The sequence below is a fragment of the Triticum aestivum genome, chromosome 3A, assembly GCF_018294505.1.
Source record: "Triticum aestivum cultivar Chinese Spring chromosome 3A, IWGSC CS RefSeq v2.1, whole genome shotgun sequence".
Classification (NCBI taxonomy): domain Eukaryota; kingdom Viridiplantae; phylum Streptophyta; class Magnoliopsida; order Poales; family Poaceae; genus Triticum; species Triticum aestivum.
Genome location: NC_057800.1, coordinates 379,676,493 through 379,690,188, shown reverse-complemented (window position 1 = coordinate 379,690,188; position 13,696 = coordinate 379,676,493). Strand labels below are relative to the sequence as shown.

At 43.8% G+C, this 13,696-nt stretch overlaps 1 protein-coding gene across 2 annotated transcripts; it reads left to right on the top strand.

Annotated features, from left to right (window-relative positions):
• Positions 1 to 4,799: 4,799 nt before the first annotated feature.
• Positions 4,800 to 9,837, top strand: LOC123061347 (uncharacterized). Of its 2 annotated transcripts, none has more exons than XM_044484425.1 (2): positions 4,800 to 4,950; positions 9,139 to 9,837. In XM_044484425.1, the coding sequence occupies exons 1-2, from the start codon at positions 4,827 to 4,829 to the stop codon at positions 9,447 to 9,449; spliced, it is 435 nt and encodes a 144-aa protein (XP_044340360.1). In that variant the 5' UTR covers positions 4,800 to 4,826; the 3' UTR covers positions 9,450 to 9,837. The 2 variants fall into 2 exon arrangements, with proteins under 2 accessions (XP_044340360.1, XP_044340359.1); XM_044484424.1 differs by lacking the exon at positions 4,800 to 4,950 and adding an exon at positions 6,342 to 6,598.
• The last annotated feature ends 3,859 nt before the right edge of the window (positions 9,838 to 13,696 follow it).

Genomic DNA, 13,696 nt, shown 5'->3' with positions numbered 1-13,696 from the left:
ATCGAGATTAGGATTTGTCACTCCGATTGTCGGAGAGGTATCTCTGGGCCCTCTCGGTAATGCACATCACTATAAGCCTTGCAAGCAATGTGACTAATAAGTTAGTTACGGGATGATGCATTATGGAACGAGTAAAGAGACTTGTCAGTAACGAGATTGAACTAGGTATGATGATACCGACGATCGAATCTCGGGCAGGTAACATACCGATGACAAAGGGAACAACGTATGTTGTTGTGCGGTTTGACCGATAAAGATCTTCGTAGAATATGTAGGAGCCAATATGAGCATCCAGGTTCCTCTATTGGATATTGACCAGAGATATGGCTCGTTCATGTCTACATAGTTCTCGAACCCGTAGGGTCCGCACGCTTAACGTTCGATGACGATTTGTATTATGAGTTATGTGATTTGATGACCGAAGTTTGTTTGGAGTCCCGAATGAGATCACAGACATGCGAGGAGTCTCGAAATGGTCGAGACGTAAAGATCGATATATTGGAAGGCTATATTCGGACATCGGAAAGGTTCTGAGTGGTTCGGGTATTTTTTGGAGTACCGGAGAGTTACGGGAATTCGTCGGGGGAAGTATTGGGCCTTCATGGGCCTTAGTGGAAAGTAGAGAAGGGCCACAAGGGGAGGCCCCCCCCATGGGCTGGTCTGAATTGGATTAGGGAGGGGGCGGCGCCCCCCTCTTTCCTCCCCCCTCTCCTCTCCTTCCTTCTTCTCCTACATGGACTAGGAAAGGGGGAAACCTACTCCTTCTAGGAGTAGGAATTCCCCCCTTGGGCGCGCCCCTTGTGGCCGGCCCTTCTCCTCCTTCCCTCCTTTATATATACGGGGGAGGGGGCACCCCATAAACACGCAATTTGATCTTTTAGCCGTGTGCGGTGCCCCCCTCCACAGTTACACACCTCGGTCATATCGTTGTAGTGCTTAGGCGAAGCCCTGCGTCGGTAACTTCATCATCACCGTCACCACGCCGTCGTGCTGATGGAACTCTCCCTCGGCCTCAACTGGATCAAGAGTTCGAGGGACGTCATCGAGCTGAATGTGTGCTGATCGCGGAGGTGTCGTGCGTTCGGTACTTGGATCGGTTGGATTGCGAAGACGTTTGACTACATCAACCGCGTTACTAAACGCTTCCGCTTTCGGTCTACGAGGGTACATAGACACACTCTCCCCTCTCGTTGCTATGCATCTCCTAGATACATCTTGCGTGATCGTAGGTAAATTTTTTGAAATATTGCGTTCCCCAACATTATTCTAGTACGAACTCTAGGATAGATCGAACGGAAACAGTAGCTTTGTGTTATTTTAGTACGAACTCTTGAATAGATCAATCGGAAAGATAGCTTTGAGGTGGCTTCGTACCCTACAAACAATTCCTATTTTTTGTTCTCCGTTAATAGGAACTCGGGAGTGATTCTTCGTTACACTTTGAGGGATAATCATATGATCCAACTATGTTAGCATTATTGAGACATTGCACTAGCGAAAGTACGGACCCTAGGCCTTGTTTTTAAGCATTTAAATACCGTTTTTGTGCCCGTTTACTATTTGCTACCTTGCTGTTTTTATTTATTCAGATTATAAAAATATATTTGCACCATCCATATTACACTTTTATCACCATCTCTTCGCCGAACTAGTGCACCTATACAATTTGCCATTGCATTGGGTGTGTTGAGGACACAAGAGATTTCTTGTATTTGGTTGCAGGGTCGTTTGAGAGAGACCATCTTCATCCTATACCTCTCACGGATTGATAAACCTTAGGTCATCCACTTGAGGGAAAATTGCTACTTTCCTACAAAACTCTGCGCTTGGAGGCCCAACACGTGTCTACAAGAATAAAATTGTGTAGTAGACATCACCTATGGGGTGGCTACAAGCTTGCCAGGCGCGCCCCTTGAGCTTGTGGGCCCCTCGGGCATCGTCTTGCAGATTCTGCTTCCAAAAATCACATATACTCCAAAATAATTCTCCGTTAAATTTTATCACGTTTGGACTTTGTTTGATACGGATATTTTATGAAGCAAAAAATATGCAACAAGCAGGAACTGGCACTGGGCACTGGATCAATATGTTACTCCAAGAAAATCATATAAATTGTTGCCAAAAGTATGTAAAAGTTGTAGAATATTGGCATGAAACAATAAAATATTATAGATACGGCGAAGACACATCAGCGGCTGGGGGGCGAACTTGGGGGCGTCTGGATTTTGGAGCCCCCCAACCCCCCCCCCCCCCCCCCCCCCCCGCGCGCCAAAAATAGCACCGGCAAGCCCCCAAGGGGCGCTCTTTCCCGCCTTAAAACGCCCTTGGGGGGCAAACGGCTGGAGATGCTCTAACTTCGTTGCACATTTTCAACTCTAGTATGAAATCTTGCACATTGAACATGAAATTACACAGTCCACTGCACTGCTCATTATTCAGTGTCCTAGTCTTACTACACTAGACACACACACACACACACAACACTCATAGGTACCAGGTTCGAGCCCCCGACAACACTTTTTTGGCTTCTATTTTTTGCTTCATTTCGGTCGCTCGCAGGTGGGTCATACCTTATGCGCTGAAAAAGGGGTTGCACCTTATGCTCGATAACAAAGGGGCCACCCATTAAGCTTGCTGACATGTGGGCCATCACCTTACGCTAAGTCCCATCACCTTGAGAAAACCCTCACCCCCACTCCCCTTCTTCTTCACTCCCACTACACCTCACTTCACTCGTCTCCTCATTCACAACTCTGCCCAAACCCCTAAGCTCTCGGCGAATCACGTCGCAGGTTGTAGCCACGGGGAAACGCCACCCACCGCCTTTTGCCTCTGCCACTCACTGCCGCCTATCGGCACCGACTGTTGCCAGTGTTGCTCGCAGTCCACCCACCATCTGACCTATTGGATTTTCTTATGGAGAACTAGGTAAGTGAAATCTTCATCCATCTCTTATAGTTCGCAGCCCACCTGTCGTCGGTAACCCCCCAGCAGCAATCGTCGTGCATGCATTTTTCCTCATTCTATTTCAAGGGATTTCATTCGTACTGCCCAAAGTGTGAGGACACTTTAGGTTCTTGCGTCCACATAGAGATGGGCGATTCCTTCATTCTCACCCTAGTAGAGAGCTTCAGACTTCACACAACATGTTCACAGAATCGCCTCTCTCTGCGCTAGAGGGTTAGGGTTTTTGAACAAGTTGTGGACAATTTTTTCTTACTACTAATCTGGATGTAATGCAATTGATGTGAAATTAAACATCTGATGATTGATTGAGAACTACATACTTTTACTTTAGTGCAAATTTGAAATATTGGTTACTCAACAAATATTCCCAATATACTATTGCTACATTTGGATAAAAGGTACCATGCACACTATTGACGTAAAATAGGAAATTCTTGCTATATTAGGAAAACTATTGATGTAATGTTCTTCCCATAACACGCATATTTGCACAACAAGATAAAATTAGAAAAAAAATATTTCTACACTTCCCTTTCACACAATGATATATTAGCATATGAAATAATGCTCATATTTGGTAAAAATATATCTCTTAGTATTAGCATAACACATTTTGTGGAAATCAATAAATTATTTGTTAATATTTTTGTCATTTCAATGACACATGATCTCTTAATATTGGGATGTCAAATGAAACATTTATTACTATTTCTTTCTTTTTAAGAACATATTATCTATCCCAATTTCTGCACAATTTGTGAAACAAATAATGTCCTAAGGAATATATGTTTTGATATTACTTCCCGCAGCACATCCCTTGCTCTACAAGAATATTTGTGCTAAAAAGTTTAGTGTTGCCACAAATGAAGACCCTAGTATTGAGGTCACATTGCAAATAGACATAGATTTAAGTTTCGAGTGTGGATCAATAATGAAAAACATGTTCACTCCTTTATTGATGGGATGGGGATAGTCTTACATGACTTACTCACTACAAGTTGGTACACAAATGTTATTGGATATACAAAGCATGGTCTTATTATCTATGTGTGACTGTGTACCACATTGGGGTCACTCACCAAGTCGATTCCCGGCCTGATGGGTCGGCCTGAGGACCCCCATGTCGATTCGCCAGTGGGCCACGTCAAGGTGGCCCCATGGCGTACAGAAGGAAGCCTCCCGAAGACTTGGCGTATACTCTAAAATGTTTAGCGATCATTTACAGCATGTTCTCCTTAATACGTAACCAACTAGGTTGTAGCCCCAGACACCCCCCAATACCTATATAAACCGGGGTAGGGCTTGAGGCTACACACAACGATTTTATGGTAGATCATCTATAGTTTGTACTTCATCCCAAATCAATACAGCACAAGTAACACATTGAGTTTTTATCTTTAACGAGAGCCCAGGCATGAATAAAAGACATTGGCAAAAAAAGTCCCATAACCTGTAAGGCCACACGGGGCCCTAGATCGGCCTGTTTAGTTAATCTATCATGCCCGCCACAAATACGAAGCCCACATGCGGGCATGACACAACCAGCTTATAAACGAATCTTCCACATGCTATGCCGTGCCAGGCCCGTTTACGGACGAGCTGGGCCACTGTGCCTAGCTCACGGCCCGGCTCAACCCGTTAGCTATCTTTGGTTTCACCCATCCAAAATCAACCATGATGAACGGCGAGCGAATTCTCAAAAAGAAAAAAGAAAAAAGAAAAAAAAGATGAATGGCGAGCGTTAAAGCCATGCAAAGGAGAGAAGAGTAAAAAGCCTTCACGCAGTCGTCTCGGTCTCACCGCCGCCAACACCCTTGCCGTCGCCCCGGCCACCGCGATATTCCCGTGACCTCGTCGCGATGGCAACTCCCGGCAAGCCCGACCCGGCCGCTGTGCCGCCGAAAGCGCCGCAGCCACCGGTGAAGGGGGCCATCATGCGCTGCGTCTTCCCCTTCCTCCTCGCCACCAACATCTTCACCGGAGGTGAGAGAGGCGCCCACAAATATTCCCAATATACTATTGCTACATTTGGATAAAAGGTACCATGCACACTATTGACGTAAAATAGGAAATTCTTGCTATATTAGGAAAACTATTGATGTAATGTTCTTCCCATAACACTCATATTTGCACAACAAGATAAAATTAGAAAAAAATATTTCTACATTTCCCTTTCACACAATGATATATTAGCATATGAAATAATGCTCATATTTGGTAAAAAATTATCTCTTAGTATTGGCATAACACATTTTGTGGAAATCAATAAATTATTTGTTAATATTTTTGTCCTTTCAATGACACATGATCTCTTAATATTGGGATGGCAAATAAAATATTTCTTACTATTTCTTTCTTTTCAAGAACATATTATCTATCCCAATTTCTGCACAATTTGTGAAACAAATAATGTCCTAAGGAATATATGTTTTGATATTACTTCCCGCAGCACATTCCTTGCTCTGCAAGAATATTTGTGCTAAAAAGTTTATTGTTGCCACAAATGAAGACCCTAGTATTGAGGTCACATTGCAAATAGACATAGATTTAAGTTCCAAGTGTGGATCAATAATGAAAAACATGCTCACTCCTTTATTGATGTGATGGTGATAGTCTTACATGACTTAGTCACTGCAAGTTGGTACACAAATGTTACTAGATATACAAAGCATGGTCTTATTATCTATGTGTGACTGTGTATCACATTGGGGTCATTCACCAAGTCGATTCCCGGCCTGATGGGTCGGCCCGAGGACCCTCATGTCGATTCGCCAGTGGGCCACATCAAGGTGGCCCCATGGCGTACAGAAGGAAGCCTCCCGAAGACTTGACGTATACTCTAAAATGTTTAGAGATCATTTACAGCATGTTCTCCTTAATACGTAACCGACTAGGTTGTAGCCCCAAACACCCCCTCCCCCCATACCTATATAAACCGGGGTAGGGCTTGTAGGCTACACACAACGATTTTATGATGGATCATCTATAGTTTGTACTTTATCCCAAATCAATACAACACAAGTAAGACATTGAGTTTTTATCTTTAACCAGAGCCTAGACATGAATAAAAGATATTGACAAAAAAAGTCCCACAACCCGTAAGGCCACACGGGCCCCTAGATCGGCATGTTTAGTTAATCTATCATGCCCGTCACAAAGACGAGGTGGGCATGACACAACCAGCTTATAAACGAATCTTCCATATGCTGTGCCGTGCCAGGCCCGTTTACAGGCGAGCTGGGCCGCCGTGCCTAGCTCACGGCCCGGCTCGACCCGTTGGCTATCTTTGGTTTCACCATCCAAAATCAACCATGATGAACGGCGAGCGAATTCTCAAAAAGGAAAAAGAAAAAAGAAAAAAAAATGAACGGTGAGCGTTAAAGCCATGCGAAGGAGAGAAGAGTAAAAAGCCTTCACGCAGTCGTCTCGGTCTCACCGCCGCCAACACCCTTGCCGTCGCCCCGGACACCGCGATATTCCCGTGACCTCGTCGCGATGGCCACTCCCGGCAAGCCCGACCCGGCCGCTGTGCCGCCGAAAGCGCCGCAGCCGCAGCCGCAGCCACCGGTGAAGGGGGCCATCATGCGCCGCGTCTTCCCCTTCCTCCTCGCCACCAACATCTTCATCGGAGGTGAGAGAGCCCCCCCCCCCCCCCCCCCCCCCCCCCCCCCCGCGTACTCGATCTCTTGCATTTTCCATTTGTGCCACAATGTGTCGTTGACCTCGCTACGGTTCGTTCAGTCTCAGTTGCTACTCTGCTAGTCTCTCTGCTTAGGGTTCTTGGTGCTCTTCGCTGTGTAGATTGGCTTGGGAAAGACTAAATCTTGATAGGTCGCAGTGAATTCTACTTGTTAGCTACTAGAAACGATAAGGTGTGGTCTGTGCCGGCGAAGTAGCTCTAACTCTCTTGCGTGTCCTTAATTATTGTGCATCTGGGCCATCCCAGTTTGCTTCTAGTGTTTCCTTAACCAAAATACACATATGAAGCTTTATGCCTGCTATTTATTTTGAATTAGGTGTGATAATCAAAATTATAACAAGATGTGCTTACTCTATTGTTTGGTAGGAAAGTAATACGTAGGTGAGAATGAGATGAACTCTACTTACAGAATGGTGAGACTCCAGGGATCTGATCCACGTCGCATTTATTTTATAAAGATAAACCCATATCTGTATCACGACTTTGCCTTTTTCACGGGTGGCAGGACATATAAGGAAAGTACTGTAGCATACATGTTCATGATTTGACAATTATGTGGTAAGAAAGTACAGAATGATCGGTAGGAACTTTCAGGGTTTTTCCCCTCTGTCTTGGAAATAGAAACCCATAGCATCGCAAGGATTACTTGGTTGCAGAATAGAAACAGAATACGCTGATAGGCTACAGTTTGTTAGGGGGCAAGAGAGAAAAGATGTGGTACAATATAGGCAAAAAAATCAGTTTTGCTTAAATTTGTTGAGAATTTGCAAATTTCCAGTTTATGGTAGCTACAACATTGCCGCTACTAGTATATCATTTAGAGCACAGAGCTGTTGTACCTTTCACCCGTGGCAGGATATATTTCTCTTAAAGCAAGGTACTGTAGCGTACATGGTCATGATTTTCGAAATGCTGCATCATTCCATGTATACAAGGCCTATTAATATTGTCCCAAGTTTGACCTAGTTTATGAACAAAGAATCAACATTTACAATACACAATACATAGATTATGGAAATATATTTCTTGATAGATCAAGTGATATTCATTTTATGGTTTAGATGTTGATATTTGTTTCTATAAGTTTGGTCAAACTTAGAAATGTTTTGACTTAAGACAGGATTAATAGGTATAAGTGGAAGGAGGGAGTATGTGGTAAGAAAGCGCAAAACAGTCGGTAGCAACCTTCAGGGCTTTCCCCCCTTGTTTTGGATAAGAAATCCATAGCATTGCAAGGTGGTACAAGATAGGCAATTATTATTTTAGTTTTGGTTAATTCTATTGAGAATTTGCAAATTTCCAATTTATGCCAGCTACAACATTGCCAACAAGCACAGTGCTGTCGTTACCTTTTTTAGTTGTGGCAGGATATATTTTCTCTTAAAAGTAATGAACATACTGTAGCATACACACTGAAAAAAATAGCACACTATGGCGTGCTAGGAATGGCTCGCTAAATAAATCAGTGTACAATGTCTCGCTAATAGAATGCTATAGTGCGATATAGCATGCTAATAGCGGAATTTATGGCTGGCGCTATTTTGCTATAGCATGCTATTTTTTTCATTGAGGATACATGATCACGATTTGAAAAATACTCCTTCCATGTATACATGCGTATTTCTATCGTTTTAAAAAATTATCTACGTCGACAATACACAATAAATACATTATGGAAACATATTTCATCACAGATGTAGTTATATTAATTTTGTATTCTAGATATTGATATTTGTTTCTATAAACTTGGTCAATCTTAAAATCTTTGACTTAAGACAAGATTAAATGAGGGATGTAGTATGTGGTAAGAAAGTGCAAAACAAATTATTTCTGTTTCGATCAAAACACAAAACAATTGGTAGCAACCTTCAGGTGTTTTCCCTTCTATTTTCGAAACAGAAACCCATAGCTTTGCAAGGATTACTGTGGTTGCAGCAGAGAAACATAATGCATTGAGTAGGCTGCAGTTTGTTTTGGTTACAAGAGAGAAAATATGTGGTAAAGGAGGCAAAAATAAAATTGAGTTTTGGCTAAGTCTATTGAGAACTTGCACATTTCCAGTTTATGGCCACTATGCTACAACATTGCCACTACTACATCATTATTTAGTGCTGTTGCTACTGTTCAGTTGGCTCATGCCTGTGAAGGCCCACTGATAACCAAATGCCGCTCCTAAGGCAAGTATTAGTTGAGCTTGCTATATGATACATACATACATACTAATTTTCTGTTGAAGGTATTTTTGTCATTGCACTCCCATCATTTTCTCTTTTATGTGCCTTGGTCACAATTTCACTTAATAATTCAAGGACCTAGTTTATACCGAGGTGCGCTAAAGAACTTACCGTAGTCAATCCATGTAGGTATGCCTTCTGCATTATGATTGAAACTGGTGCACGGTATGGTTTACTATTGTTCTATCTGATGTTTACCCACATCTTTCAGTAAGTTGACATCCTTGTAACATGCAGTTTATGTATTTGCAAAGACCTACAAACGAGACCAGGACAAGAAAAATGCTGAGACCGCAGCAGCAGCAGCAGCTGCAGCAGCATTGTCAGCCCCACCTGTTGCAGTTGCTAAGCCTGCAGAGCCTGCTCCTCCGCCGAAAAGAGTACTCCCACCTTTATCCGAAGATGAGCAGCGCCAGGTCTACAAGTGGATGCTGGAAGAGAAGCGGAAGAGCAAACCACGTGACGCTGCTGAGAAGAACAAAATCAATGAGGAGAAGGCTCTTCTCAAGGAGATCATCAGGGCAGACTCTCTCCCTCGTTTGTGGTGATTTCATCAGTTCTCCTGCTGGCCTTGGATGTTTTTTTTTTCTCCCCCTGCAATTCCAGTAAGGGTATATTTTATTGTCAATCTAGCGCTGTTAGCTGGCACAAATAGTATGGCTTGGCGTGCTGATACGTCGACATTTCGTAGCCAAATTTTTTGAGTAACTCCAGTCTCTAGGAAACGGTTCCTTTTAGATGCAAAATTATGATGGTGGAGTCTATTCTGGAGATATTCTCACGCACAGTAAATGATTGCTCCAAAACCAAGGGGCTGTTTTTGTTCGCGTAGCCTGTCTGGAGATGTGCGCGGTGTGGTGTTTTGTTGGTATCTAAGACTCACCTTCAGCCTTCAGGCCTCTGGATTTTGTTGCAATAATCAACGTTTATATAGTATGATGACCCGTTGAGCATGCATTGAGCTCCTTTTACCTTGTGTACAAAGTTCATTAAACGTGCAGCTCATGGATATTTTATTTTTATTTTTGAGCGTTATTTTTTTAATGAAAATAGGCATGCAAGTGTGTGTTGTTTATGTGCTTCTTATTTTTCTAAAAATGAAAAGGTGGGTTTTGCGCCTTCCTAAACAACACAAGTTTAATAACTAATAAAGCTGCTATTTTTTGAGTAAAATAAAGCTGTTTTTGTAAGCATAAACATATACTCACTCCGTCCGGAAATACTTGTCGGAGGAATGGATGTAGTTTTCTTTTAGAACCAACTTGTGGTTGGATGGTTAGGAGGAGGGCTCATTTGGTTGACTTGGGTGCATCCTTGAGCCACTCGTAGTGTTCACACCCTACACATCTGCTTTCGTCCCGGATCATCCCTTCACGAGGAGACCTTTAGTTAGTGACATCCTTCTTGGCTTAGCATAAGGGTTTTGGGGGCATGCTCTATTGTAGGGTGCCGCTTAATTGTGGCGGAGATCTAGATTGTGATACTGATATGAGATATATTGATGTGAATGGCCCTTGAGGATTTTTAAGATATCCATCGAATTCTCAAGTTTGTGAGAAAGGAGGATACATGCCATGCCTATGCGTTTTTTTAGGGGCTCAAGCATAGAACATATAGAGCTTGTCACTGTTCCAGGCATGGCTGAGATGACCTTGCATGTTGGCGAGGCGATATGCCTAGTATGGTGGAGATGTGGTATGTCGTCCCACTTGGTTTGTATCTTTCCTTGAAGCTTGAGGTTGAGAACCTTCTTGAGGACGAGGTCTCCTTGGAGGAAAGCTCGTGGCCTCACTCGAGAGTTGTAGAAGCGTGTAGCGCTCTACTTGTAAGCGACGTGCTTTACCAAAGCTTTGTTGTGAGAAATCTTGGTTAGGTGGAGCTCGTCTTGGCAAGTTGTTGTTCAACTCGTGATTTGGAGGCATTGCTTTGCGAAGACTCCCCATGCGGAAAGAGCAATATCCGAGTTTTGCCAAGGGAACAACTTTGGCGTCGTAAACAAGGGCAAACTGCGTTTGGCCCGTGGAGTGGTCGGTGGTAGTTCGCAGGCCCTAGAATACACTGAGTAGCTGGTCTGCCCATCTTCCTTTGCGCTTGACATTGTTTATGTGGAGCCCTTAAGGATGAACCCATTTACTCTTTCAACAAGGTTGTTGCTTTTGGGGTAGGCAACGAAGGCAAAGTGCATGGGTCTCAATTGAGTCATAGAACTCCTGAAATGATAGTGTGTCAAATTAGATCCCATAATCCATAGTTTTCTCTTTAGGGACGTTGAAGTAGCGTATGATGTTCTTTCAATTAAGTCTTGCACGGCTTGTGCTTGAAAGTGACAATTGGCCCAGCCTACGGTGGAACCTTGGCTCTAGGGGTGACTCTCTTGAGTTTATTCAAGTGGGAGTGAATGTGCTGCATGCCCATGCAGGGCTATTTATATCATACGGGTCCTTTGACAAATGATCAAGGCTATCCTTGAGATGACAAGATGGGACAATAGAACTAAGTAATATCTGGTCCCTTAGTTCACTGGCTTCTACTTGGGCTAGGAGGGGATTCCCTCCACTATATGGAGGCCTTCTTCTGGGGATTGGGCTTCTTTTTGCATCCATCTTTGACTTGTTCTTTTATTTACCCTTCTTCATTTAACTTGCTCACCGCGAAGACTTGCTTGGACTTCTATGGACCAGATTGGTGAAGTCCCAATGTGTGGTTTTGGTAATTAATAACAATCTCTATGGACTAATTTGTTTCATTGAGATGTATTTGAAGGAGAGTTTCATAGGCAAATGTATGAAGAAGATTGTGTGGAGTTAGAATGAATGCCATCAACATCAAGATGTGCACCAAGATCATTGAGTTCTAGTGATGAAGATCAAGAAGAAGCAAAATAAGTGGAGTTCGAGGCATCAAGATTAAGCTCTATGATTGAATCAAGTATGATCAATATGAAGTCCATGTGATGTACAGGATGTGATCAAATTGGAGTTCAATGGAGGAACTCAAACATTGTCATGCTTGGATTTATGAGTTGGTTTATGAAGGATCAAGATCTTGAGAGAATGATTAAATATAATAAGTGTAAGGGCACATTTATCCCTTAGAAGTTTTGGTGATTGATAACAATGCTATTGCGGACTAATCGTGTGCATTGAGCATTTCAGATATATCATGTCTAGGGACAAGACGATTTGGTGCCCCTCGAAGACTATTGAAGACGGCGTTTTCTCTATGTTTCTTTTCGGTGGTTTGAGTCGTAGGAAAGCCGTACTATTAAGAGGGGGTCCGAGTTGGAAAGGTTTGGGTGAAATCAACACGTACACGTCTGTTCCTTTTGCACCACCTTTCCTTTGGCTCTTTGGAGCATTCTCCGTTTCTCCGAATCTCTGCAAAATGATTGACTTCGAGTGTTGGTGAACTGGGGCATGTGGTAGTACTGCTCCTCAGAGCAGTAGTACCGCAGGCCCCTGCGGTAGTACCGGCCTTGGGCGCGGTAGTACCGTAGGTGCTCGCGGTAGTACCGCTTCTCTGACGCGGTAGTACCATGGCCTCCGGTCTGGCTCAGCAGCACGAGCGGAAGTAGGGGAGGATGTAATTTTTTACATCCGCGCCCTACGCGGTAGTACCGCTCCTGGCTTTCGGTACTATCGTGTCGGATTTTTGCATAGATCTAAACTCAGCGGAAGTTGCCACGGATGTATTTTTATATGTCTGTGCCTTCCCAAATCTAAACTATCCCTGCCTTGCGGTAGTACCGCAAGGGGGAGCGGTAGTACCGCGCCAGCGTTCTATCGCCCTCTGCTTCATCGCATCAGGGCTGTTTTGGATACTGCTGCGTGGGTGGTAGCACTGCAGTGCCTTGCGGTAGTATCGTGGGCCCTGGCGGTAGTAACTTGTCTCCGGTGTGGTAGTACCGTGCGTCGCAGGCTGAGTTGGTGGATAACAGTTGGATTTGTTCTTCCACTATAAAAGGGGAGTCTTTTTCTCCGAGTTGACTTACCTCTTCCACCCCCAAGCTCCATTGTTGCTCTAAGCTCCATTTTCGCCCGATCTCTCTCCCTAGCCAATCAAACTTGTTGATCTCCTAGGGATTGGTTGAGAAGGCCTAGATCTACACATCCACCAAGAGATATTTGATTCCCCCCACTAATCCCTCGCGGATCTTGTTACTCTTGGGTGTTTGAGCACCCTAGACGGTTGAGGTCATCACGGAGCCATACTCCATTGTGGTGAAGCTTCGTGGTGTTGTTGGGAGCCTCCAATTAAGTTGTGGAGATTACCCCAACCTTGTTTGTAAAGGTTCGGTCGCCGCCTTCAAGGGCACCAATAGTGGAATCACGACATCTCGCATTGTGTGAGGGCGTGAGGAGAATACGGTGGCCCTAGTGGCTTCTCGGGGAGCATTGTGCCTCCACACTGCTCCAACGGAGACGTACTTCCTCTCAAAGGGAAGGAACTTCGGTAACACATCCTCGTCTTCACCGACTCCACTCTTGGTTATCTCATCCCTTTACTCGTGAAAGCTTATCTTGTGTTACATCCCTTGCTTGCTTGTGTACTTATTGTTGTTGCATCATATAGGTTGCTCACCTAGTTGCATATCTAGACAACCTACTTTGATGCAAAGTTTATAAATTGGTAAATAAAAGCTAAAAATTGTAAGTTGCCTATTCACCCCCCTTCTAGTCAACTATATCGATCCTTCCAATTGGTATCAGAGCCTCGTCTCTTTATTAAGGACTTTGTCGTCTGAAGAGCATGGTTGACACCGTAGACAGTGAGGAGGAGCACCCCGGTGTGATTC

Bases quoted from the DNA above. Each gene is read 5' to 3' on its own strand.
- LOC123061347 (XM_044484424.1), top strand. From the start codon at position 6,463: ATGGCCACTCCCGGCAAGCCCGACCCGGCCGCTGTGCCGCCGAAAGCG. The intron at 6,599-9,138 runs GTGAGAGAGCCC...TGTAACATGCAG, and splicing joins CACCAACATCTTCATCGGAG to TTTATGTATTTGCAAAGACC.